General features: G+C 40.9%; 1 protein-coding gene across 3 annotated transcripts in view; it reads right to left on the bottom strand.

Annotated features, from left to right (window-relative positions):
- Nucleotides 1-25,245, bottom strand: part of itpr3 (inositol 1,4,5-trisphosphate receptor, type 3) — a 311,298-nt gene that overhangs the window by 173,057 nt on the left and 112,996 nt on the right. For all 3 annotated transcript variants that reach the window (XM_068057164.1, XM_068057163.1, XM_068057162.1), the window contains exons 4-5: nucleotides 17,941-18,027; nucleotides 1,536-1,694 (exon numbers count right to left, since the gene is read on the bottom strand). In XM_068057164.1, the coding sequence (XP_067913265.1) occupies nucleotides 1,536-1,694; nucleotides 17,941-18,027 (246 nt within the window). The remainder of the gene's footprint in view (nucleotides 1-1,535; nucleotides 1,695-17,940; nucleotides 18,028-25,245) is intronic.

The following is a 25,245-nucleotide window of genomic DNA, read 5'->3' on the forward strand; positions in this document are numbered from 1 at the left end:
ATTTTGAATTGGTGGCACAGAGGGACCAGAAGCCATGACAAGAACCAAGGGCATGAGTAATGGCTAAGCAGGACTTGGTGCAGGATGGGATGCGGGTGGTATACTTTAGATGAACTGAAGCTTAAGGTGTGGAGCATGGAAGGCTGGCCACAAGAACACTGGAATACTCAATTCTGGAGGTGACAAGGGCATGGATGAGGGTTTTGGCAGCAGATGGGTTGTGGCAGGGGCATAGGCAGACAATCTCATGGAGGTGAAAGTAAACAGGCTTTGTAACGATGAGGGTATAGGATTAAAAGCTCAACCTGAGGTCAAACAGGAGGCTGAGGTTGTGAACAGTCTGGTGTAACCGAAGGCAGTGACTGGGGAAGAGGGATGGCATCATTACGAGGGGAGGGAATTTATGGCGGAGGACAATGACAATGGCTTTGGTCTAGAATTGTTTAACTGGAGGAAACTGATGTTTCTGGATGTTTGACAAGAAGTCTGACAACACAGAGGCAGTGGAAAGACTGAGTGAGGTGGCGGAGAGGGAACTAACCCCATGTTTGGATGATGTAGGAGCAGCATGTGGATGAGGAACAGGAAGGGATCAAAGATAGATCTCTGGAGAACTCCAAAAGTAATAGTGTGCTGAATAGGAAGGAAAGCCATTGCTGCAGATATTCTGGCTACAATAGGATAGGTAAGAGTAGAACCAAGCAAGGGTAGACCCACAGACCAGGGGAATGGAGAAGAGATATGAAAGGAGGATAGCATGGTCAACAATGTCAAAGGCTATAGAGAAGTTGAGGAGGACGAGGAAGGAAAACTCACCATTGTTACAGTCATAGAAGATGTCATTTGTGACTTTGTTTAGAGTTGTTTCAGTTCTATGGCTGAGAAATTATAGATATAGATTGGGAAGACAACAACACATTCGTGGACTTGAGAGGAAAGGGAGATTGGCGGTGAGGTGGCAGTTTGCAAGGATAGAGAGCTCAAGAATGGGATATTTTAAGGAAGGGGTGATGACAGCAGTTTTGAAAGTGAGTGGGACAGTAGCTCAGGCGAGGGAGCTAGCATAGTGGCCAAGAAAGGATTCTAGATGGCCAGCAGTTTAGTGGAAATAGGGCCAAGGAGAAGGAAATGAGTTATGGGCACACAGAGCTGGGAAAGGGCAGAGGAAAATGAGAGAAAAACTAAAGGAAGAAGCAGATTAGGAATATGACAGAGGCCAGCCTGGAGGAAAGCTTGGTTTGATGGGCAGGAAGAAAAGGGGAAGGAAAAAAAGAGGTAGATAAATGGATGGTCTCAATCTTATTGATAAAACAGTCTATGAGCTGCTTAGGCTTGTGGGTGGTGAGGGAAGAAAGGACTGGGGACAGGGTGGATCGTGGAAAAAAGCTGGGGGCTTCCTTTTCTCTCCCGGATGATCATGGGATAGTGGATTGTTTTGGCACACTCAAATGTAATGAATACCAAACATTTATCTTTTACTTCAATTGCCTTCAAGATCAGTCAGTATTTTTAAGCTATTACTGGTATACTCTTACATTGTCTCCATTACTCCTTAGCTTCCAAAATGGCTGAATGAATAACCAGGACCCTTCATTCCCTGTGCCATCCAGAGTGACTCTCATAGCATTCTTCTCCAAGAGAGCTGGTAATCTCTTATTCACGGTCAAGTATTTGTTGCTTTTCATGTGCAGCAGCTGAAAGTGGAAAACGTATAATAATTCAGGTAAACAGGAGAATATTTATTTAGTACGTAAGCATTTTCCACATTATTAGATATTTAATTAGTAATGTCTACAATGGTAATTGAAAGCGTAGGTTATCCATTTATGGCAGGCACAGAATGCAGCAAGAGATAACATTCCTATCAACCACTGCATCACTTCGGAATGATCCCTTTCCCACACCAGCTGGTATGGCCCACTATTTAAAATTAACTTTCCTGATTATTTATTTGAACTAGCAAATTAATGTTTTCAGAATCTGATACTCAATTTCCTTTGAAGATAGCTGTCTTTGGTCTTTCTGATACACCGTGCAGGGCCTCTGGTGTATTTTAAGGTGGAAGAGATCCAAGTTAATGAAAAAGAAATGATCATTTTTTGGTAAGATCTCACAGAATCTCATTCTTCAAATGCAATTCATTCAATAAACAGGTCAGGAACTTTTAAAAATTGGTCAGTATTTCTTCCAGAATTTAAAAGTAATATTGTTTGAGTTCAGCTTCAGTGTAGCTGAGATACTAAAATATTAGCGAAATTAGCCAAAGTCGAGAGAAATCCTGATCCATCCTAATTGCTGATATTCAGGCATATTAGATCAGTGAGATATCCACAGGTCTTACATTTATATTTTCAAAATGGGGCTGACAACCTTTCAAAATTAAGTCAATGAGGCAAATCATGTTATTTTCCATCAGTCTGCACTCATGGTGCCCTGGTTATCCATTTGTTTTCCGACACTTTAGTCCATTGCAGTTTGTCTATGACAATGTGAATTTCTCTCCTATGTGATTAATATGACTGGTGTAATCTGCCAGTATTGACCTGAAAAGGTGTAGGGTCATTTACCATCCTTTTATGCTGGCATTCCAGCCACCACCACCTTAGCGGGAACCTTTTGATGTGCAGCCTGTGTGCCCACTTGCTTCAGGAGGGAGGTCACTTTTAATATGAAAGTCAGGCTCTTTGATGTTCTACAGGCTGTTCCCAGGGATGCATACTGAGACAAACATCAGCTGCTGCTGGAGAACTATCAACCTGGTGAAAGACGCTCCTTGATCTGCTAGAAATTTGCTGGTCTTCCAGTGCAAAGAGTTGATGATGACTGAGAGTTGCAGACTAGCACATTCCAAAGTCCAGGACTACTGGCTGGATTTTGTTCTCATCCTGACAACAGGTTTTGTGGCGGGGGGGCCGTAGAATCGGGGCAGGATCGCCCACCACGGAACCTGACAACGGAGGCAAGATGGCCCAATGACAGCTTTCCCGCCCAGAGGCCTGTTGAGGGCCTCTTCCTGCTGCAGCTGGGATCTTACCAGCAGCGGGGGAAGTGGGTGTCCAACGTGCAGGGAGGATGCCTTGTAAAATGAGGCGCCTTCCCTGTGGGCTTGGTGGGGGGGGGAGAGGTGGGCAATCTGTGGCCCAGGGAGAACTCCCCACTCCTGGGAACTACGGTACCCCCAGGGACCCCCCCTCCCCTGGACCAAACGCCCACTCCCCCACCACCACCACCACCCCCCCACCCCACCTCGCCGGGGCCTTCCTTGCTCCACCACTGGGTCTGGGTCTGATGCCCCTGCAGTACCGGCAGTGACCGCCGCTCCCGGTGTTTAAAGGTAGGGAGATCCTACCTCCTTCAACTTTGCCGTCAAAAGACCAGAAGATCGCTCCAGGGGGTCTGAAAAAATACAGAGGCGGGTCTCCCCTTGATTTTTTGGCCCGGCCCCGGGAGCCCCGTCTCCTGCACAAGATCCAACCCTATGTGTCAAGGGACACACTAAAGCTTGGGGCAGATGCAGCAAAGGCTCAACGGGGAAAGGCCACTGTCAGAGGCCCTCCCACCATAGTACACCAAGGAGCTGGAAACCACGTGAAACCCCTCGGGCTGTATGCACCAGAGAATAATTGGCATGAAATGTAAATATACAGTATAAATATAACCTGTAATGGCAAGTTTAGTGAGGCACCTCATGTACTGCATTGAAAGAAACTGATCTGTATTGCACTTTACGTAATGTCAAATTTGAACTGTTACGAATGTACACATTTTATGAACAAAGTATATATTTGGGGAAAAAAGTACAAAGGATCCTGAGTGAAATTTGTACTTGTGTTGAGCAGCCTAACTAGTAGTTCTTAAAGAGACTGCTGAAGGCAGTTGAAAAAATGTCTGAAAACATTTTCATCTTTTATTTCTATGAGGCTAAGAGGAACAGGACACTGAACAAACTGTTGTTGTAAAATTTTGGTGCAATGTACAATGGCAATATTTAAAAGTATCTACAACATGTATATGATATGACTGCCTGATCTTAAAATGACAACACGAAATATAGCAAATAGGTAAACATTTTTTACCATTATAATTATCAAAGCAGTTTCAAGTAAAGAAGGATTCCATGTGTATGTTATTTAGAGCCTTGGCCAAATGTCTAACCAATCAACTCAACAGAAACCAATAGGGTTACTGATAATAAAAACAAAAAATGTTGGAAATACTCAGCAGGTCTGGCAGCATCTGTGCAGAGAGAAGCAGGGTTAACATTTCAGGGTTACTGATAATGCCCTATTTATCCACATGATAGAATTGATTAATACCATGAGTGTTTGTGTGTTAAGAAATAACCCCTTTGACCTTGAGTGTCTAAGCTTGCCTTTGAAAGCCCAGCTGAACTGCTTAATAAATAGGGGTTTTCTGTGTATCTCCATGTAAAGGCAGGGGGAAGAGGCTCTGTCGACATCTGGGACACAACATAGCACTAGTAATTCTACTAAATGATACTGGAAAAGGCTGTAAGATCTTGCATGCTTTATTATTTCCAGAGCAATTTAAGTTTTGTGAAAGTCATGAAAGTTCATTATCGTACTGCAGTTTATTTATGGTAGTCTTATGCTTCTGTGCAATTACATTGCCTGCGAATAAATGAAGCCATTATCTGCAGTCAGGATGTTATGGTCTGACAGTACACTGTTTCTGACTTTTGGACAGTGGGAAATCCATGTAATCTCCAATGTAAAATACAGAGGTAAAAAGGTAACAAAATGGCATCTGAAATCTAACATGATATAACATCTCGTTCACTTCATGCAAAAGAGAGCACATTTCAATTAATACAAAACAATGGCCTGATTATTGAAATTGTCAATTTGCTGTGAACCTACATCAAATGGAATTTCAACAATAACACAAAAAGCTAGAGCTAGTTAGAGAATAATCACTGCCAAAGAATCTCAATGCACAGCTACAAGGAACACAGCCCCATTGTATCCCTACACATGATGGCATGCCATTCCAAGGCAATTTCAAACAGGCATCTTTCTAGAAAGTACACCCACTTATTTTCACTTCAAATGAAAGACTAACTGTACGTGATGCAAAAGACACCATGGGTGAACAGACGAGTGATCCATAAATGTGTGTCACCACTACTTTGCAAGGGATTTGGAAAGTATGCATTTTAGAACAATGTTAACTTGTTTTTTTAAAAACTCAAATGGAGGTTTTCAGCAGATTACAGTTTCACAAGGTTGTATTGAATTTCTAATGTGTGACACTTTCTATTCAAGGACAGGATGTCACTCGTCAGCAAGAATGAATGAGAAGCTATATAGTTATTATACATTTTAATTGTGTAAGCCAAGATGCAGACAGGAGCTACAACTGGCATTGGTGCATGCAAATTAGTCAAGATTTGTTCAATATTCCTTCTGAAGTTTAGAATTCATAAATTCCTCAGAAGGTGTTGTTGGGAAGGATCAGGGCAGAATTTCTGTCCAGTCCATGCATCTTCTCCTGACCCTAAGCCAAATCCCAGGATCAGGGACATTAGTATAATGCAAGTGTCCCTGAGATTTTCAATGCAACTGGAGGAGGTGAAGGTGGAAAATTTGCTGTGGCATAAGAGAGCAAGTTGCTCCAAACAAAGATTTTTAAAAAGCTTAAAACTGGCAAAGTTTTAAATTTCTCACTTGCCTGAAATGACTGAAACAAGACATCTGACATTTCTATATCATCCACTTATGCCAGGATCAGGTCCTGATGAGCAAATGCACCTTCTTCATGCAGATGTGCAGTGCAATAGGGAAAATGAGATGGAACTGGCCCCAGTTTTAGCAGAAATGTCAAAGCAGTATAAAGGAATAAAGACCGAGGACAACCACACAAACTCTGTTCAAATTATACAAACTCAGCACCTCTAAAAGGCAGGAAAGCTGGGGCTAAAATATTCGAGTTTGTTTAAATAGAATTTACTTTCACTTGTCTGCAATTTGTGATAATTCTAAAATAATAATTATTTACTATCTAAATCCCCAGATTTTCTTCCATTCAGATCATTACTTAACTGTCCGCTCAAGACTGTCAGATACAAATTTTCTGTGACATATTAAAAGTTATGAATATATTTAGTGATAAATAATTGTCAAAGGTGAAATAATGAGCAAAGATAGTGCAATAAACTGTATTGGTACCCGAGGTATTTGAATGGTTAAGGCAATGCTAATGAGAATGGCAGCACTTTGGAAGGATTGGTAGAAGAGTACTAAAAAATCTTTAAACAAGAATATGTCACCACCAGGTCTAGGGTTCCCTTTCAGCCTTCACCTGGTCTTACTGTAACAGGGTTTAATTTTAAACACACTGTTTTTAGCTCCCCCTTGGTGAATCCTTGTTCACCGCTTTCCAATTATAAGGCAAAGAAACCAGCACAAACAGGCTTTCTTAAGTTTAAAGAAGATTGAAATTTATTAAACTTAAACTCGAATTCAGTTGATGCCTACGGATACACAACGCGCCCACGCTAGCATGCATGCACGATACACACATGCAAAATAGAGACAGAAAAGAGCAGCAGAAAAAAATCAAGTGAAAAGTGTGAGGCACTATCTGAAGAGTTTTTGTTACGGTTCTTCGAGCTCACTGTAGAGTCCTTGATTGTAGGTAGTTCTTGCTTTTCATTGGGACCCAGTATTCTTCTTAAATCTTGGTTGCTGTAGGAGACTTTTCTCTCTTGGGGTTTATGTGTCTTCAGTGGATTCAGAGGCTTTTGTGAGAAAGAGATGGGAGCAGAGAGGAGATATTTTCTCAGTCCAGGAACAAACAGACTTTACGAGTTCAAACTCTCTGTGCCCAGTTCAAAAGAAAACCCTGGAACAGCCAGTTAGTCATGTGATCGGCTGGTCTAACCAGTCCTGGCTCTTGTGGATTGTATCCTCCTTAGCAGGCCCTGGAATGTGCTTCCCCACCCTCTCACTGTCCGGTGATCAACATCCATTGTCGTTGAATGTGTCAGGGAATGGTCCTTTGTCCTTCCAATACTGTCTGTTAATATGTAAATGTCTTTACCAGCCACGTCTGGTCTGTTTAACAAGTCATTTCCTCGCTCCAGCAACAGTTAAAAATCAATGTTCATGGCAAAATTAACATGCCTCATTCTTGGCAGGTGGGGGCCTAGCATGACAAATGTATTAGGACTAAAATATTCATACAATCTGCTCAAATGAGAAAGTGGTTTTAAGATTGGTGACCATATCAGAAATTAGCCTGGGTTTGCTTACTGCATGATATGGGCTCCTCTCAGCTAAAGTTGCTAGAACCACAAGTGAAACTGAACTGAACTCTTGATAGTCATAACACAACACAGATGGAGAATAAGCTTTAGATGATAGCTAATTGTCCTAGTCAACTTCAAGATTGTGTAATGGAATTATTTTGTTAAATGGGGACAGAAAGTACTTGATAACAAACTCATTCCTTCCCCTCCCCATTTTTGCCCCAGAGTATACTATTCTGGATTTCCACTACAATCCTCAGCTACTCAGGTGACATATCTTACTAGAATGCACCCCAAGTTTGGACAGCTCTAGATTATCTCCAATTAAAATGAATAGATACACTCCATGATTCAAGTGAGCTGTCTTTGTAACACTCAGTGAAGCAATTAAGGATGGAAGTAAATATAACCTGGACGATTGTAGATATTTTCTAACCTTACTATTTTAAAATTGTAAGAGAGCTCAGTGATTACAGCTTCTCTCACAATTCCATTAGCAAAATGATTGCTCCTCAATTCTTTAAGAAAAGTTCTCATATCTGGCTGAAAAATATCGAATACTTCAAATTTTAATGCATTGTTTACATGGTTGATTTAATGCTATACATTACAACCGTGAATACACTTCAAAAGTATTTCATTCGCTGTAAAGCACTTTGGGAAATCCTATGGTGATGTAAGATGCTATATAAAACCAAGTCTTCCTTTTTTTCATTTATACCCATTCATAGAGCCTCGTCCTTGAAGCAAGATTTAATGTTTTGCATTATGAAAAGCAGAAAACCAAAGGAAATTCAAGCTCCATAAAACTTACCCAAATCACTGTGATATACATAACTTCAAACTGCCAAAGCCAGGTGTACATTTTGTAACAGCAAAGGCATTGTGGTTATTAATATTTGACTTGCAAGTCAAATAATTCTGATTTAAACAAGCTAAACATGCAACTGTAAAGTGACAACATCCCCCTTTGAGAAGATGCTTCCTCCTGTCTCTCCTCCTGGTCATCTGTGCTCAGTGCACCTGTCACCATGTTACCCTCACTGTCACCATCAAAATCCCTCCAGGCACAGGTAACTTGATCTGTTCTCAGGATGTGGGGGGCACTGACAAAGTCATATTTTTTACTCCCATCCCTAGTTGTCCTGAGAGGTTGGCCTTCTTCTTGAACTGTTGCAGTCTTATTGCTGATCATACTCCCACAATGGTTTTAGAAAGGACTTTTAGAATTTTCACCCGGTGGCAGTATATGTCCAAGTGAAGATGATGTGTGACTTGGAGGGGAACGTGTAGTTGATGATATTCTCATGACCTGATGACTCTTGGCCTACTTAGTGGTGGTCATGGGGCTTTTTTTTATTCATTCATGGGATATACACATAGCTGGAAAGGCCAGCATTTATTTCTCATCCCTAAAAGCACTTGAGAAGTTGATGAGCCGCCTTCCTGAGCTGCTGCAGTCTGTGTGGTGTAGCTCCTCCCACAGTGTTGTTAGGTAAGATGTTTCAGAATTATGACCCAGCGACTTTGAAGGAACAGCGATATACTTCCAAGTGAGGTTGCTTGTATGACTTGGAGAGGAACTTGCAGGTGGTGTTGTTCCCATGTGGCTGCTGCACTTATCATTCTAGGCGGTAGAGGCCATGAGTTTGGAAGGTGCTGTCAAAGAAGCCTTGGCAAGTTGCTGCAGTGCACCAGTGGTGGAGGAGAGAGTTGTTGATGGAACTGCACCCATCCAGTCAAGTGGAAAGTATTTCATCACACTCCTGATTTGTGCCTTGTAAATGGTGAAAGACTCTCGGGAGTAAGGAGTGATTCATTTGCCACAGAATACAAAAACAGGTCAGATGCTGGGTTGTTGCTGTATTTATGTGGCTTGTCCAGTTAAATTTCTAGTCAATGGTGACCCCCAGAATGCATGGTAATGCCATTGAATGACAAGGTAAGGTGGTTAGACTCTCTCTTCTTGGAGATGATCATTGCTTGGCACTTGTGTGTTGCAGATGTTACTTGCCACTTATCAGCCTAAGCCTGAAGATGTCCAAGTCTTGCTGCATGTGGGCACGGACTGCTTCATTACCTGAGGAGATGCAAATGGAACTGAAAACCGTGCAATCATCAGTGAACATCCCCACTTCTTACCTCGCGATGGACGGAAGGTCGTTGATGAAGCAGCTGAAGGTGGTTGAACCTAGGACACTACCCTGAGGAACTCCTTCAATGATGTCCTGGGGCTGAGATGATTGGCCTCCAACAACCGCAACCATCTTCCTTTGTGCTAGGTATGACTCTAGCCAGTGGAGAGTTTTCCCCTGATTCCCACAGACTTCAGTTTTACTCAGTCTCCTTGATGCCACACTTAGTCAAATGCTGCATTGATGTCAAGGGCAGTCACTCTCGCCTCACCTGTGGAATTCAGCTCTTTTGTCCATGTTTGGACCAAGGTTGTAATGAGGTCAGGAGCTGAGTGCCTCTACAGGAATCCAAACTGAGCATCAGTGAGCAGATTATTGATGAGTAAATGCCGTTTGATTGCACTGTCGATCTTCCATGATTTACTGATGTTTGAGAATAGGCTGATGGGGCGGTAAGTAGCCGGATTGGATTGTGACTTCAGGAAATATTTATGACTAGTTCTTATTACTCAGAATTGCAATACATGAGCCAGCCATAAAATATGCTCGCAGGTCATGGAAGTTTGAGGAGTGTATATTAAACTCAGAATTAATGACTCATCATCTGCCCCAAGAACTTGCTCTTCTGGTTGACCGTGTTCTGGTGGCTATGCTTCCCTAAAAATATAGCAGCAATCAGCAGGTGAGATCAAGTTCAGTGAACCATTTGCAGGGCCTTAGCTTGCTGCAAAGAGCTCTCAACATCACAAGAAAAAAAACTTTTCTAAATGTAAAAAGTACTTGGTTACCTCAAAATAGGGAATAATGCAACCTTTATAGAGAACCTAAGGAAATTGCTTTGAGATAATAAATGCATCCCCACCTTTGTGAAAATCCTCACACTGGTGGTTTTCTTTTTATATGGTTGTAACAGACTTTGTGACAGACGTTTTGCCTGAACCTAGCTGGAGGACCTCAAAATTCATTGTAGTGAAACTTTTGATATAAGGAACTGCGTTGCTGGTCCATGCAACTGTATAAGTAAAATAAACATGGAAGGTTAACTCTGTTTCTCTCTCACCAGATGCTGCTTGACCTGCTGAGTATTTCCAGCACTTTCTGTTTTTATTTCAGATTTCCAGCATTTGCAGTATTTTGCTTTTATTCAAGTGTCTAAGTGCTATGGTTTGACTGTCCTTGCATTCTTAAAGATGCTAAATATCTGAATGAATATAGGAATAACTCAATCTCCCTAGCAATGTGGGTGGAGAAGCAAATGGTTGTAGTTCTCAAGTTCATTTTACAAGTAGGAGTAAACTAAATTAGCTGGATAGTGGCATCTAAGATTGAACTACACAGCAACTGTTGGAGGACTCTTATCAAGAGTAGGTGGGGTGGCTGGGGGAGGGGGGAGGTGGAGGTGAACGACAAGGATGGCTTCAGAAAAGATTTTGTGGGAAATGCATTATGGCTTCTGATGAGAACACATGTACAGGTGTTCGAGGAAGAAACAAAACTATGGGAAGGAGCAAATCATGGTATTGGAAAATCATTCACATAACAGTATAACAGCTGAAATGTGCACTTATCTTCCATTTCCTGGTGAAATCACTGAATTTCTTCCTGAACTGGAGCCACATCCTATGAATAGTGCAACTAGTTAATACTTTTGTCATTCTTGCCATTCTCTGAAGACCACTGTTAGAGGACTTTGTGACCATTGTGGGGAAAGGTACTTCCCTCCTCTGCTCCACTTTCTGCAGCAATTGTTCAACAGATCTATTTTCAGAACAGTATACCGAACCTTCCAGACTTTCTAACAGACAGTTAAAGCCACTGTGTATCGGAAATAGAGTCTTTGAGAGGGGTGCCACAAAATCAGAAAAATTGCTCAAGCTATTCTGCAGCTATCAGAGTGCTCCATGGCTTCCAGTGCTGTGTCTCCGAAAACAGGCTGCCAAATCTCTCCCAGGTGCAAGAGCTGCTTTAGACAGGATTTTAAGGCTGCAGCAGTGTTTCCATTTCCTACGACTTACTTCCACTGCTCAATTGCAGCGCACAACACAAAATGCCTGATTAAGAACTGCCCACGTTATTTTAATGAGCGCTGCCTGGAAATTTGGTACTAGGCACCAACTCCAACTAGAGTGCTCCTTCAGGGTCCTCCACACTTTCAGCACTCACTTGCATGAGTCCATAAAAAAACAGCCTTTCACAGTCTGGACTCAGATGATGAATGCTCACTTGGACAACGTACTTTCCATTGAACTGCACCCCATTAAGAGTTAGGACCTTCAAGAGACTTGGGAAGAAAGGGAGATGCAAAGTGAAGAAAACTGAAAACAAACAAGCATATGACAGCATACATTGCTATCATTAGCTTGTGAGGCCAAGCACATCCTCTTTATAAGTTCTGCAGCCTTAGATTTGATACAGTTGAAGAGTGCACACTGAGATTGAAAGTCAATTCAAGTATATTACATGCAATATCAGCCAAAATGCTGCTGTTGTTTATCCTAATTAGTCAGCACACATAGCCTGTGTCACTTTTCACTAATGGGCCCAAGTGATGCAGCTTTCCTGTTTGCAGTCCACGGAAATTAAAAAGTAAACTTCAAAAAATGAATAGTTTTGCACTGGCTCTGTCACTTCCAATCAATAGTTTCAGTACCAGTCATCTGCAAAAGTAACATGACCTCATTCACTGACAGAACACAACTAACAAAACTGCAATTATAAATAGACCTATGTGGTTCAAATCTGACATTTTGCCAATGCAAATGTTTTCCTCCAGAGTTAGCAAATCAAAAGTATCTGCTGGTGCTTCATCTCAGTGGCTGTTGCTTTCATTTATGTGTTTTGAGGAAATGACGGATTAAATGTACAAGGCCACTCTCACTTGTAAAGTAAACTTGAGAACTACAACCATTTGCTTCTCCACCCACATTACTAGGGAGAATGAGTTATTCCTATATTCATTCAGATATTTAACAGCTTTATGAATATGAGGACTTGAATGAAGGTGACCACAATCAAACTGTAATACTTATACACTTGTATGGTCCAACAAAGTAGTTCCTTATATCAGTAGTTTCACTATAATGAATTTTGAAGTCCTCCAGTTAGATTCAGGCAAAACATTTGACACAAACTCTGTTACAAGCGTACAAAAAGGACTCCACCAATGTGAGGATTTTCACAAAGGTGGGAATGCATTTATTAGCTTGAAACAATTTTCTTAGGTTAGTTGCGCTTGCATTATTCCTCTTTCTGAGGTAACTGAATACTTTTTACATTTAGAAAAGTGTTTTTTTAAGTTGTGATGCTGAGAGCTGTTTGCAGCAGCAAAGGCCCTGCAAATGCTTCGCTGAACTTGATCTCACCTGCTGATTGCTCTGATATTTTTGGGAAAGTATAGCTAACAGAACACATGGTCAACTGGAAGAGCAAGTCCTTGTGGCAGATAATGGGTCATTTAATCTGGTTTAATAAACACTCCTCAAACGTCCATGACCTTCAAGTGTATTATGTGGCGGGGTCATGTATTGTAATTCTCAGTCATAAGAACAAATACCCAACGAAGTCAAAATATTTAAAAAAATTATTTGTATAACATGCCCACATCGAAAGTACACACTTGGGGAGAGTACAGCTGTATGCCTATGCACACACAAATCTGTTATTAATATTATTAATTTTATATCTGCATGAAATCCTTATTTTTTTTTCAATTATCCACATTTAAAATGGAAACTACTCATGTAAACTAGTGACACTGCCATCCACCTCCCACCAGTGCTAACACTGTTTGCGCTGCCATTTTGCAACCACTGCTAATTGTGTGCTCTTGAAAGATGGAGTGGAATATCAGCCTGAATAGAGGAAGACATTCATATTGGAACTGAGCCATGCCTCCAGTCATCGGAATGGGTAATACTATTACCAGAGTTGTGTGTCCCTTGTACTCATGGATGACAGCGTCAACAAAGAAGGAAGCATAAGTTCATGATCGATGAATGCATTGATAACTGTGCAGGCCATTAGATGCTAGGGATTGTCTGTCACAAGCCTCACATAACCAGATAAAACAAAGAAGAAAGTTTTGATTTTTGATAATTTTTATATGTTTCAATTAGTCGTTTAGTAGTACAGAACTTGAGTATTGCTGAAAATAGAGACATGTTGTTGATGCTTTTCATCTTGCACTCATCAGGACAATCTGCTACAGTAACCAATGTAAAGGAAAACAACAACTTATACTGCATGAGAAGAGAGTGCTGATTGGTTGGCAAATGAATTCTGATTGGTAGAGGTGTTGCCATGGAGCATGCACCAGTTTACACTAATCCTACACTAATTCCATATTCCTACCACATCCCCACCTGTCCCTATATTTCCCTACCACCTACCCATACTAGGGGCAATTCATAATGGCCAATTAACCCATCAACCTGCAGGTTTTTGGCATGTGGGAGGAAACCCACGCAGACACAGGGAGAACTTGCAAACTCCACACAGGCAGTACCCAGAATTGAATCCGGGTCGCCGGAGCTGTGAGGCTGCGGTGCTAACCACTGCGCCACTGTGCCGCCCAATGTAATGTGCTTATAATAAAAACCTTCATATTCTGTCAATGATAAAGCAACTCCAGAGCCATGCATCGTTTCAGAGTCAATTGTCATAACTTGATATAATGTGCATCACCCAAAACTTAATGATTAATGTGAGTGCATCTTCCTCCCTACCACCAACAGCACTGCCACACCGAACAGAAGATGAATTCTCCAAAGGATTTGTCCTCTTCTCCAGTTGTTCAGCATTGAAGGGTAATCTCTTGCATTTTCAATATATGTCTGATCAAACTTTAGAATTGCAAGCCAAATATTTAATGCAGTACAACAAACTGGTGACGGCAATGCCAGTAAATGAAAAGGGTATTTAATATTTCTTATTTATTATTGCAGTTGAGCACAACTGCCGAATGGCCTCCTTCTGTGCCGTAAATGACTTTATGACTCTATGGGAGGAATTTTATCCTGGCGGCAGGGGTCTTGATGTCTGGAGAAACCAATGCCGAGATCGCCGTGTCGCTTCTTACACAGAAAGCCCGCCAAATTTAATGACAATCAGGCATTTAACTGGACAGTAGCGGGCCTTCCATGGGGTCAATGACCCCGACGCTAGAAGTTCCGCACTTGCAGAGCTGCCGGCCAATCAGAGGCCGGCAGCTGCAGCACCACTGCGAAGGCAGTAGCTGCTGCTGAAGGTGCACCCACCGGAGGCCGTGGAGCATCTCTGGAACCAGGCCTCAGGAAGGTCAGGGTGGGAGGAATCTCGCAGGGTGCGGGATGCAGGCGGTGCTTTTTAACGAAGGGCCCCCCCCCACCCCGGGAGCCGGGAAGAAGCCCATACAGTTTTCCGTGCTGTGCTTCCCGTGCGGCAACAAGGCCGCCCACCGCACGGATAATTGCAGCTGCAGAGGGAAGAGACCCTTAATTGGGGGTTAATTGGCCAGTTAAAGGCCTCAATTGTGAAGGGGCGGGAACCCGTTCACAGGCCTTCCCACCACAGACTAAATTTTGGCAGAGGCGGGATGGTGGCGGGAACCCGGCATAAAATACCTCCCTATGACTCTATAACTATAATGGGCAACCAGTAACACAAATGCAGTAAGAATGAAGGGACCTGTAAGCAAACACCTTTTTAAAAACCTTTCTCATTTTTAAAAGGGGTTTTGATGCTGGCGCTCTTTCTTGTGATGGCATCTCATTTTTTGTTAATCTTCATAAGTATTGCTTTTAAAAATATCATTATTATTTATAAGCTGCTTTGACATATATCATTTGGTAGAAGTGGCTGTTATTAATTATAAACATCATGATGTAAACCTGGGCTGCATTTCAAAAGGTCGTATTGGTGCATTGAATAGTAATGTTTTACACCCAAAAGACAGGGGTCAGTCAGTATTGGGCATATCACATTTAATTTTGACCCCAATGAGAAAGAATAGACAGAGTCATAATTTAGGTCAAGAAGGCAGATCGGATGGGGCTGAGAATGAGAAAAAGAAGCAGATAAGCGTGATTCCCCAATCCTGCACTTTCAGCTGGGAGCCTAGGAATGAGGAATTATCTCTTGTATGCTACTTTAGACCAATGATCAATAGCTGCCAAAAAATATTAAAAACTCAAAAACAGCCCTGAAAGTAAGTCTGTGACATGCTGGAACAGTCTGTTACACCAAAACCTGTTAAAATAACAAAGGGGAAAAAACTGATATTAAATGCTCATAGAATAACATTCCTGACAGTAATTGCTGTTTTTTTTTATTATTTACACATCTCAAACATTCCACTAATAGCTGCAAAGGAACAAACAGACCAATTCAACAAAAACAAACTTGCATTTATATAGTGTCTTTAACAGAATTAAAAGTCCCAAGTGCTTCACAGGAGTGTTATAAAGCAACATTTGACACTGAGCCACATACGATATTAGGGCAGATGACCTGGGACAAAGCTGGGACAAAGAGGTAGGTTTTAAGCAGCATCTTAAAAAAGGAAAAAGAGGTGGAGCGGTTTAGGGAGGGCATTCCAGAGCAAAGGCTGAGGCAGCTGAAGGCACAGCCACCAATGGTAGAGTAATTAAAATTATGGATGCTCAAGAGGCTAGAATTAAAGGAGCACAGATATCTCCGAGGGTTGTGGAACAGGAGGAGAATACAGAGATAGAGATTTCTCTCTTCTGGAGAAAGGGGCATGAAGTTCATTAAGGAGCAAAGCAAACAGTTCCATTTAGTTTCTGCTTTCTTAGTAAGGTCCTGTGCAATCAAAGAAAAGGAATGCTAAAAAAGAGGATTTGCTGATTTGTTACAGAATATAAAATATAGGGTCAATTTTGTACTCCCAGTTGAGAGTTACGCTCATAGGCAGCACTGCTTTCAACTTCTGTACATTCATATTAAAGGGTGGGAATGAATGATCTGTGTACCTGTTGTTAAAACTCAGATAGCCAGGTGGTGAAGAATAGAACTAGAGTCTAATCTTTAGACATTTCAAGCTTTCATTTAGACAGAAATGCATTACATATTGTGCAGTTCCAATCCAACAATCCCAGTTTCAGTCTACTCCAGGTGAATCCCCAGTTAATGCCCACCACCTGAATATTCTGACAAAACTGCCCACCAGTCCAGGATCATCCTGAAGATCAAAGATAATCCCCAGTGTCTTTCCTCCAATCACCTTCTTAAAACCCTCTCTACTGCTTCCTTACCTTTGCTGCTTCTGCTCTTTCTCCTTGCTCACCAAATCAAACCTCTCTCCTTACCCGCCACCCTTAAACCTACATCTTTCTCTAGTTTCTTTTCTGTTTTCCCAATGCCCTCTCTCAGCTCATCTCATCCATGAGACCTACCTCCTTCTCCCTGGACCCTAATTCCCACTAAACTGATAACCACCCATCTTCCCTTCCAGGCCCCAGGGCTAGACAACACAGTAAATAGTTCCCTCTCCTCAGACACAGTCCCTCTCTCCCCTTCGAAGCAACCATCATATATTCCTCCTCAAAAATGCCACCATCTAACCCTGGCAACTCCTCTTCTTCATTTATCCACTCTCCCTTGCTAACAGCATCCGCAAACATTTTGGCCAGCTTCCACATGTACCCTGATGACACCCAGCTCCACCTCTCTCTCTAACTCCTCCACTGCCTCTGTGCTGTCAAACTGTGGGTCGAGCATCTATTTACTCCTGCTAAACGTCAGGAAGACTAAAGTTACTATCTTCAGACCCCACCACAAAATCCTTACTCTCACCACTGACTCATAACCCATATTCGACCAACCTTAAGCAGATCGTTTGGAAACTTGGCACCTATTCAACCATAAGCTAAGTTTCCAATACCACATTCTCCCCACCACAAAGAATGTCTACTTCCACCTTAGTACAACACCTGCCTCTGCTCCTGCCTTTGTCACCTCCAAACTCAACAATTGCAGTTCTTTCCCGACTGGCATCCCATCCCCTATTCTCTGTAAACTTCATCTCATCCAAAATGATGCTGTCAAATGCTATTCCTTAAAAAGTTCTGCTAGCCCATCAGCCCTGCCCTTGCAGATTGGCATTGATGTTCAGGCCCACAACATCCCACATTTCAAAATTTTCTCTTGGTGTTTAAATTCCTCCATGGCTTTAATCTACCCTATCTCTGGTAGATCATCCAAAGCTGACCAAACCCCCTACTCCCACCCCGCCCCAAAATATCTGTCCCTGGGACTCTATCTTGTGCATTGCCCCTCTCTCCCCCACCATTATTGCTTGTGTCCTTAGGCACTTAATGTCACACACTCAGATATTTCCTTCCCAAAACACTGTGCTTCACCACCTTCCACTTTTCCTTTGGCCCTCCTTAAAACCCACCTCTTTGATGAAACCTTTGGTCATTTTTTCTAATATTCCTTTCTTTTGCTCTGCATTTATTTATTTTCCTCAGCATGGGAATGTTTCCTCATGCTAAAGGTGCTCTATAAGTGCAAGTTGTTGTTACAGTAGGCACATACCTGCATTACACTGCCATATTTTATCACCTCCCCATGTACTTTCTTATTTTCCGTTTCATTTTGCTTCTGTTCCAGCTCAGCTGCATGCTGTGGAAAGAAAATGGGGATGAAAGTGAAGTTATTTCAGCATGTCTTTTATTTACTATCAATGAAACAGAGATTTGTAATGAGCTGCAGTTAAATAAACATTTTTAAGCTTCCACCAGTAACCTATATTCTAAACAATTTCTTCCTCATAAATTTTCCAAATAGACGACTGCCAGAGATTCAGGAGCACTGCAGAACCATTTAGACTACAATGGTCTTTGGCGTGAGAATGCTTAGACACATTCTCATTAAGGTGAGAGTCTGTTTATGCTAGGAGTGTGTACGTTATGCTCAGAGTTGTTACATTTCTATTATTGTTGGCAAGCACTTACCCAGCAAGAGGGCAAAAATCAGTCAGTTTGCCAGCCCTTGCAACTCAAGTTTATTTTCCGCAGTCAGCTTGTGGTGGATTATAATCCTAGCCCCTTTTTGGGGGCTATCCCAGATCAGGTGTACTTCAGATGATGACTCTCACTTGAGGTTGAGAAAGACAGATCCAAAAGACACCTGAATGGATCTCAAGGACTGATCTAACTCTCCCTAAAGGAAAGGAACCAGTCGAGAATGTTTCCATCCTCCAGATAGCTTTTTAAACAAGTTTCAGCCAGATTATAATAACCTGGATATTATAAGGGTCCAGGGATCTCTCCTCAGTAATGTACCACCCCACCAGAGAGTGTACAGAGATGGGTTCTTGAGCTAGTGATACAGAAGACTACGAGACAATATAACTTCTAATTTATATACAAGTTTATTAAAGAACCGAACATGCAATTCACTGTAGGTGGAACAGTCAATCGCTACGTTAATAGTTCTAGGAAAAAAAAGAAAGTATAATCTTGTTTCTAGTAGAGAATCCAATTTTTAAATCTAAATATTGTTACAGTAAAATATTTAAGATATCCATCAATTATTAAAGTAACATTTAATGTAAATCCCCGAGTAGAAGGCTACAGTGTTTAGTGAGATATCTCTGTCCCAATTATGGGGAGAACTATCGTCGCATCACCCCAATAGCTGTATTTTTACCACGAGACACATTGGAGCGAATCCAACGTATCTAAAAATCCACTGTGAAGTTCCAATATTTATACAACTTCGTTTTTACATATGGGGGTGTTAACTCTTCTGCATGTAGGTTCGACCCCCTTTATTTTCCCAAATGAGGCTGTATAACTGTTAATATCCAATTAAGATCCATCCACCTTCTTTTATTCCTAAGAAAAGCCAGGCAAGCAGCAAGCTGCAAGTCTCTCAGGGTGGTCAATTTCTCATTAGTCATCTAGCTGCGTTTCAAGATTATAATTCATTTTTTTGTGTTTGGTCAGTTTTGTCATAAAATTCAGTTGACTGTAGTTTAGGGCTGTCCCCATAAAACCGTCTGAGCAACTATTACAATGTGGTAACTTTTGTGACCATTTGTAAAACTATGTTATCAATATTTTACTGTGTGGTGGGGTTTGTGACATTAGGGAGTGAATCTTCCTTATCAGAAGCTGCCTCTATGTTCTAAGATGAGGCAAGCCCTTCAACACAAAGGCATGTCAGAGGCATGAATTTTTTTTAACCATTTAGGAAGATGAATCCTGCTTTTAATTTTTTAAATCTCTAATTCATAGGAAACTAACTCTTTTAACCTTATAACCCCATACTATGGCTGGATTCCTTCACAAGCTATATGTAGCATTGAGAGGCCAGGAATAGATTATATACCCTCTCTATTGGGAATGGCTCCATAACACATAGGATGATAGGCTGTGCAAAAAAATAATATTGGCAGCATCAATCTACAAAGCAATAAAAAGTTCCCGATAGTGACTTGCTTTGAGATTTAAAGGGATCAAGTGAACTACTGCTATATGTTTGCATCCCAGTTATTTTCGTGGGCTCAACAGCAACTGATGGAGAGGGTATAATCACTGCACAGTTTTCAATACTGCGAAGGGATTCATTGTTAACATATTCTGAGTATTGTAAAAGAGATTCTCAATTTTGCATCCTCTGAACCAAAACTTATCCAAAATTTCAACTTAATTATATGTATGATCTTTAATTCATATTATAATAATCAATTTTAAAAGGAATCTATTCAAAAGATTCTTCATCCTGAGTGATTAAATGGTACCATGTGTGCAGTTTGCCTCAGATTTGTTACATTTGAACCTAACACGGAAGTGGCATTCAATTTGACGCAGCCAATCACAGTAGACACATGGCTCTCCTTCACTTACAGAATTGTTAAAGGACAATATTTGTGAGTTAGTTGTGTAGCTTAACAACTATGTTCATAAATAGTAATGCAAGAAAGTAATTTGTGTTGTAAAAATATAACAGCATTGTAAAAAAGTCACAGCTTAATTCATTTATACAACATTCACAACAAAAATCACCCAGAGCTCTTGCAGCAATAATTTATTAGAGGTGATGACAAATAAATCTATTATAGACATGGGGACAAAAGACGTAAGGGGAAAAGTAAACTTCACTTGATAAATACCCCTCAAAGCAATAACAATCCCCTTTAACAAAACTGAGCCCGCTGCCCAATTAAAGGACCTTAATTAGTTCATAATATTTTAGGAAACTAAAATCCAAAATATTTCAAAACTACAGCACAACTGACAAAGTCACTGCCAACAAGTTCCATTCGTTTACATGAAACCATATCACCATTGTTTTGGTGAAGTTTGCAGCAGGAAACAGGAAATCTGTCAGTGATACGCCTGCTACAACACTAACAGCCACAGGGATATGGCCAGCGATGTAGATCTCATACATCCAATTTTTATGTCTGTTCCAGTGTTCTCACAGTTAGGGCAGTGAGGATGGTAAAACATTAAAAGTGCCACCATCACCTCACATATTGTTTCTGGACAACAAATCATTGCAGCTCCTGACAAGCTGTATTTGTGGTTATTACAGACATGATGGCAGTTGTAGTACCTACTGCTGTTAAACAGTAAGCAGGAAGATTATGAAAGTCCAGTCTGTGCTGTAACTGAACAGGCTGCATCCTAAGCAGCCAAAATGATTATACCTAAAAAAAACTTACCTACAAGCTTTAGTAAAAATATTCCAGGTAATACAGTTATATATTTTAAAAATATCATGTCTGAATGTACAACCTTACTTCCTGCTGTAACATTTGTGCCACAAACTTGTGTCACCTTTTCCTATTTTAAATTCGAAAGTTCCCATTCATAATGGAAACTTGTTATACTGTAATTACACCCTCCAGCCACTGGTGGTGCTGTAATGCCTCAGTTTTGCATCTCTGAGTTCTTCAGTCGATACTACAGAGATTCTCACAGTTTTGCAATTTAACTATAAATGATATAAAATCAAAGCATTATATAAAAATAAGGACAGAATTTATAACTTCAAGATAGGAATTGAATTGTACCTTGGTCCAATTTCCCCAATCCTCTAAAGCCCCTTCATCTGAAGATCATACATGCACTTGTCTCCTGTGTGCAATGTCACAGGAGATGGACGATTATTTATTAAATAGATCTAAAAATAAATTATTAAAGTGGAACAACCATTGGGCCATAAGGTAGCCGATTGAGACTACCCAAATTTCTACCAGTATGGTACAAAAATATTGTCTGCACAGGACTGAAGGCAAGAACAATATAAATAAAAAGTTGTGTTTTATTCACGAAGAAAATAAGATTAAATACAGCAAAAAAAGTGTCATCTTGCATAAGACTTTGTCCTGTGAAAATTCTGCTGGATAATGGAGATGACAGACAACAGAAGTACAAATAATATAAATCCCATGGTACATAGATCCTGGCATGTTCAAATTATATTTCTCAAATAGAAATATCCAAAAGCATCGTCAGGCCTCTGAAAATTCTGTCTGATAATTAATGCTGGTGGATAATTGAGATTCCACTATATAAAGATACAGTAATTAACAGCCCATTTAAATCATAATGATGTAATTTGACATAGGTCAAAGAAAAATCTGGACTGAAAAATAAAACATGAATTTAAAATCTTTAAAACATCAAAGGATATTTGTAGTTTTTTTTTACAAAATTTATTCCTGTAACTTAAGCATGTGTTGAAAATACAATGAAGGTGCACACTTTAATATTTGGCTCTGCTCGTGCTTACTATTCTCTTCATTGCTGTGACTGCTTTCCTCAGTCTCACTCCTGGAGGAACAGGGACAGAGTAGCAGCTACGACAGAAAACTGCCTACCCAATGACTGGCACTGAGGACAGCAAGGTAGCTTCGGCACCAACCCCAAATAACCCAAGAACAAGACCAGGAGACTTCAAGGAGAAAGGGGATTTGAGGTGGACAATCAGAGGGACTAGTCAACAAGTTCTAATTATGTATGTATATAAAATCATCATGATTTTAATTAGCACAATATAGTTCCATTTGAGATTATCACAGTACCAGGCATAATCACAAAAATCAGAATTGCTCAAGCTAAACTTTAAGGGCATCCATTCAACTTTCTTGGGAAAGATAACCAATGATACTGGTTAGGGAACTTGAATCCACACCTGGAGAATAATTAACAGACAGCCAACTGCAGTCAAGGAGGCAATCTTTCAGAAACTCCAGAAATAAGTAGCAGATTAAAAATTGGAGCTATTGGTAAAAAAAGATCCTGGACTTATATCCCTCTGTACTTCTGAGCGGGAGCTATTTACTGATCTCACCTACAGCAGCCCCCTCTCCCTTGTAAAAAAAAAAGTTGGAGATGGGAAATCCGCAATTGTTAGCATGCATAACCACATAAAATGAAGAACCATCAAATCCTATTTTTAATTTCAATCTTTTTAGTGAATGAAGCACAGTGAAGAATGTTTTGGCACCACACAATAAACTGACTAACTGCTAATAAAATTAGATGTTTAATTTTAAACTGAAAGCTGGGATGAAGTTGGCATCAGCTATAATTCTGCTTGCCCACCATAAAAGGAAGGAAGCAATGTAATGCAGCAATTTTGGCAAGCCTGAAGCTATGTCATATGTTACTAAAGCTACAGTGGCGACGGATGTGGTGAATGGAGGGTGTAAGATTGTTAACCTAAATTTATTTATATTGCTGAATCAATTGTGTTCAACAGAAAATTGTTTTCTATTTTGAATGCTGCAATGTCAAGGCTCAGCTGCAATATGGACTAATTCATTCTGAATTTATCAGCATGCCTGTTTGACATTATCATGGGTGATCAAAAATTCACTCAAACTGAACACTGGGAAGACGAAAGCTATTTGAGCGGATACCAGATTGGGCTGAGGAGAGGGAGAGGTGCCCACTATGGCCTCTTCTCCTCAAAAAAGTGGTTCAGCAGGCCTTTCAGTGTTGTCATTAGGTCTAGTGGCTGGGATCAGCAAGATCAGCAGCAGACGGTAGGAAGAACGGGCTCACACCACCCAACTATCACTTGCATGCAGCAGGGAGATGAAGGAGTGCTGACAGCCAACACAACTTAACAAGAAGAGGAAAACTTAGGCTGCGGCATTTTCTGCCACTATACTGTCCAATTTTCTTCATGAGCTCCTGCTGTGAAGGACATGGAGTAATTTTCAACTCACCATTGAAATCATTGGAAGGGAAAGTTGGGTGCTTTCTATATCTGGGAGCCAATCCTCAACAGCAATTTTACACTCTGCTGGTTAGTTGAAAAGTACCCCATATATTTTTAATACTGCAGCAAACATCAGGGTTAAAGCAAGACAACACAGCATTTACACCATTACTGACCTGATAGTCTCCTGAAGATTCAGGTCATCAATCAATGGTTGAATCAGATAACACGCCAACCCACAGTTTACTAGAAGCTCAACTGTTTCAACTGAACATTCACTGACATTTTGAAAAAAAAGTTTCATTTTGGTGATTAAAAAACTATTTTAATGATCATTAAGGTTTCTTTTTCAGCAGGCAACATGACAGTGCAGCAGTGAGGTTGTCAGAGTGAGCTGCTCCTGATTGCTTTGGGAACTGACAGAACTCCCATCTTCTCCCATTAAGGTGATTGTGCTCTTTATGAGATATGGACCTGGATTTGCTGTGACAAAACTGACTATTTTCCAACAGCGTTGTGGCAGTAAACAAAGGAAAGTGAGAAACAGAGGTGTTCTACTGGCACCTCACAAATGGTACAGTCAATAATTTCCTCTGGAAACCTGACAGTCAGTGAGGCTGCTGCCCTGAACCTGCTCCCTTGCAGGTGAATGGCAACAGGCAGGCTTGGTTTACTGACACTTGTTGTTTTCCTTTGTTGCTACCCTTATATTGCACCCAGAAAACAACACTGCTAAGGTAGCGGTGTTAAGATGAGTTTGGTATCCCAGAGGTGGAGGCAACAGCTTAAGGAAATGCTTTAAATCCACAGATCTTGCACATACAGAAAGGCACTGTATTTTTTTTAAGTCTGCTTATTTCTTAGGCAGCAAATTGTACTTCCAACTTCAGAGTTAGTACTTAAACATTTATACAATTTTAGCAAACGTAATGGATTTCTACCATCCCCGTGTTTTGAAGAAATAAGAAAGAGAGAAAGAGAACAAGGATGAAAGGGAGAGAGAGAAAGAGAACAAGGATGGAAGAAAGAGAGGAAGGGAGAAAGAGAAAGAGAGAGAGAAAGAGAGGAAAGAAGGAAGGAGACAAATGTGAGGAAGAGAGGAAGGAAGGGGCGAAGAAAGGAAGGAAGGGGCGAAGAAAGGAATGGAGAAATGAAGGAAGGGAGAGAGAGAGGTAGGTAGGTTTGCATTTATATAACAACTTTCACAACCACCAGATGTCCCAAAGCACTTTACAGTCAGTGTAGTAACTGTTGTAATGTAGGAAACCCGGCAGCCAATTTGCACACAGCCATCTCCCACAAACAGCAATGTGATAATGACCTGATAATCTGTTTTTAGAGATGTTGATTCAGGGATAAATATTGGCAAGGACTCTGGGGATAACTGTCCTGCTCTTCTTCCAAATAGTGCCATGGGATCTTTTACATCCCCAGAGAGGGTGGACGGTGCCTCATTTAACATCTTATTCGAAATACAGCACCTCCGACAGTGCAGTGCTCCCTTAGTATTGCACTGGAGTGTTAGCCTGGATTGTGGTGCTTAAGTTAGGTCCTGGAGGCGGGACTTAAAGCCAGAAACTTCTGACTCAGAGGTGAGAGTGCTAACAACTGAGCCACAGCTGACATTGTTTCCACAGGTACAAACATGCGAACATA

This window comes from Heterodontus francisci, chromosome 25 (assembly GCF_036365525.1).
Source record: "Heterodontus francisci isolate sHetFra1 chromosome 25, sHetFra1.hap1, whole genome shotgun sequence".
Classification (NCBI taxonomy): domain Eukaryota; kingdom Metazoa; phylum Chordata; class Chondrichthyes; order Heterodontiformes; family Heterodontidae; genus Heterodontus; species Heterodontus francisci.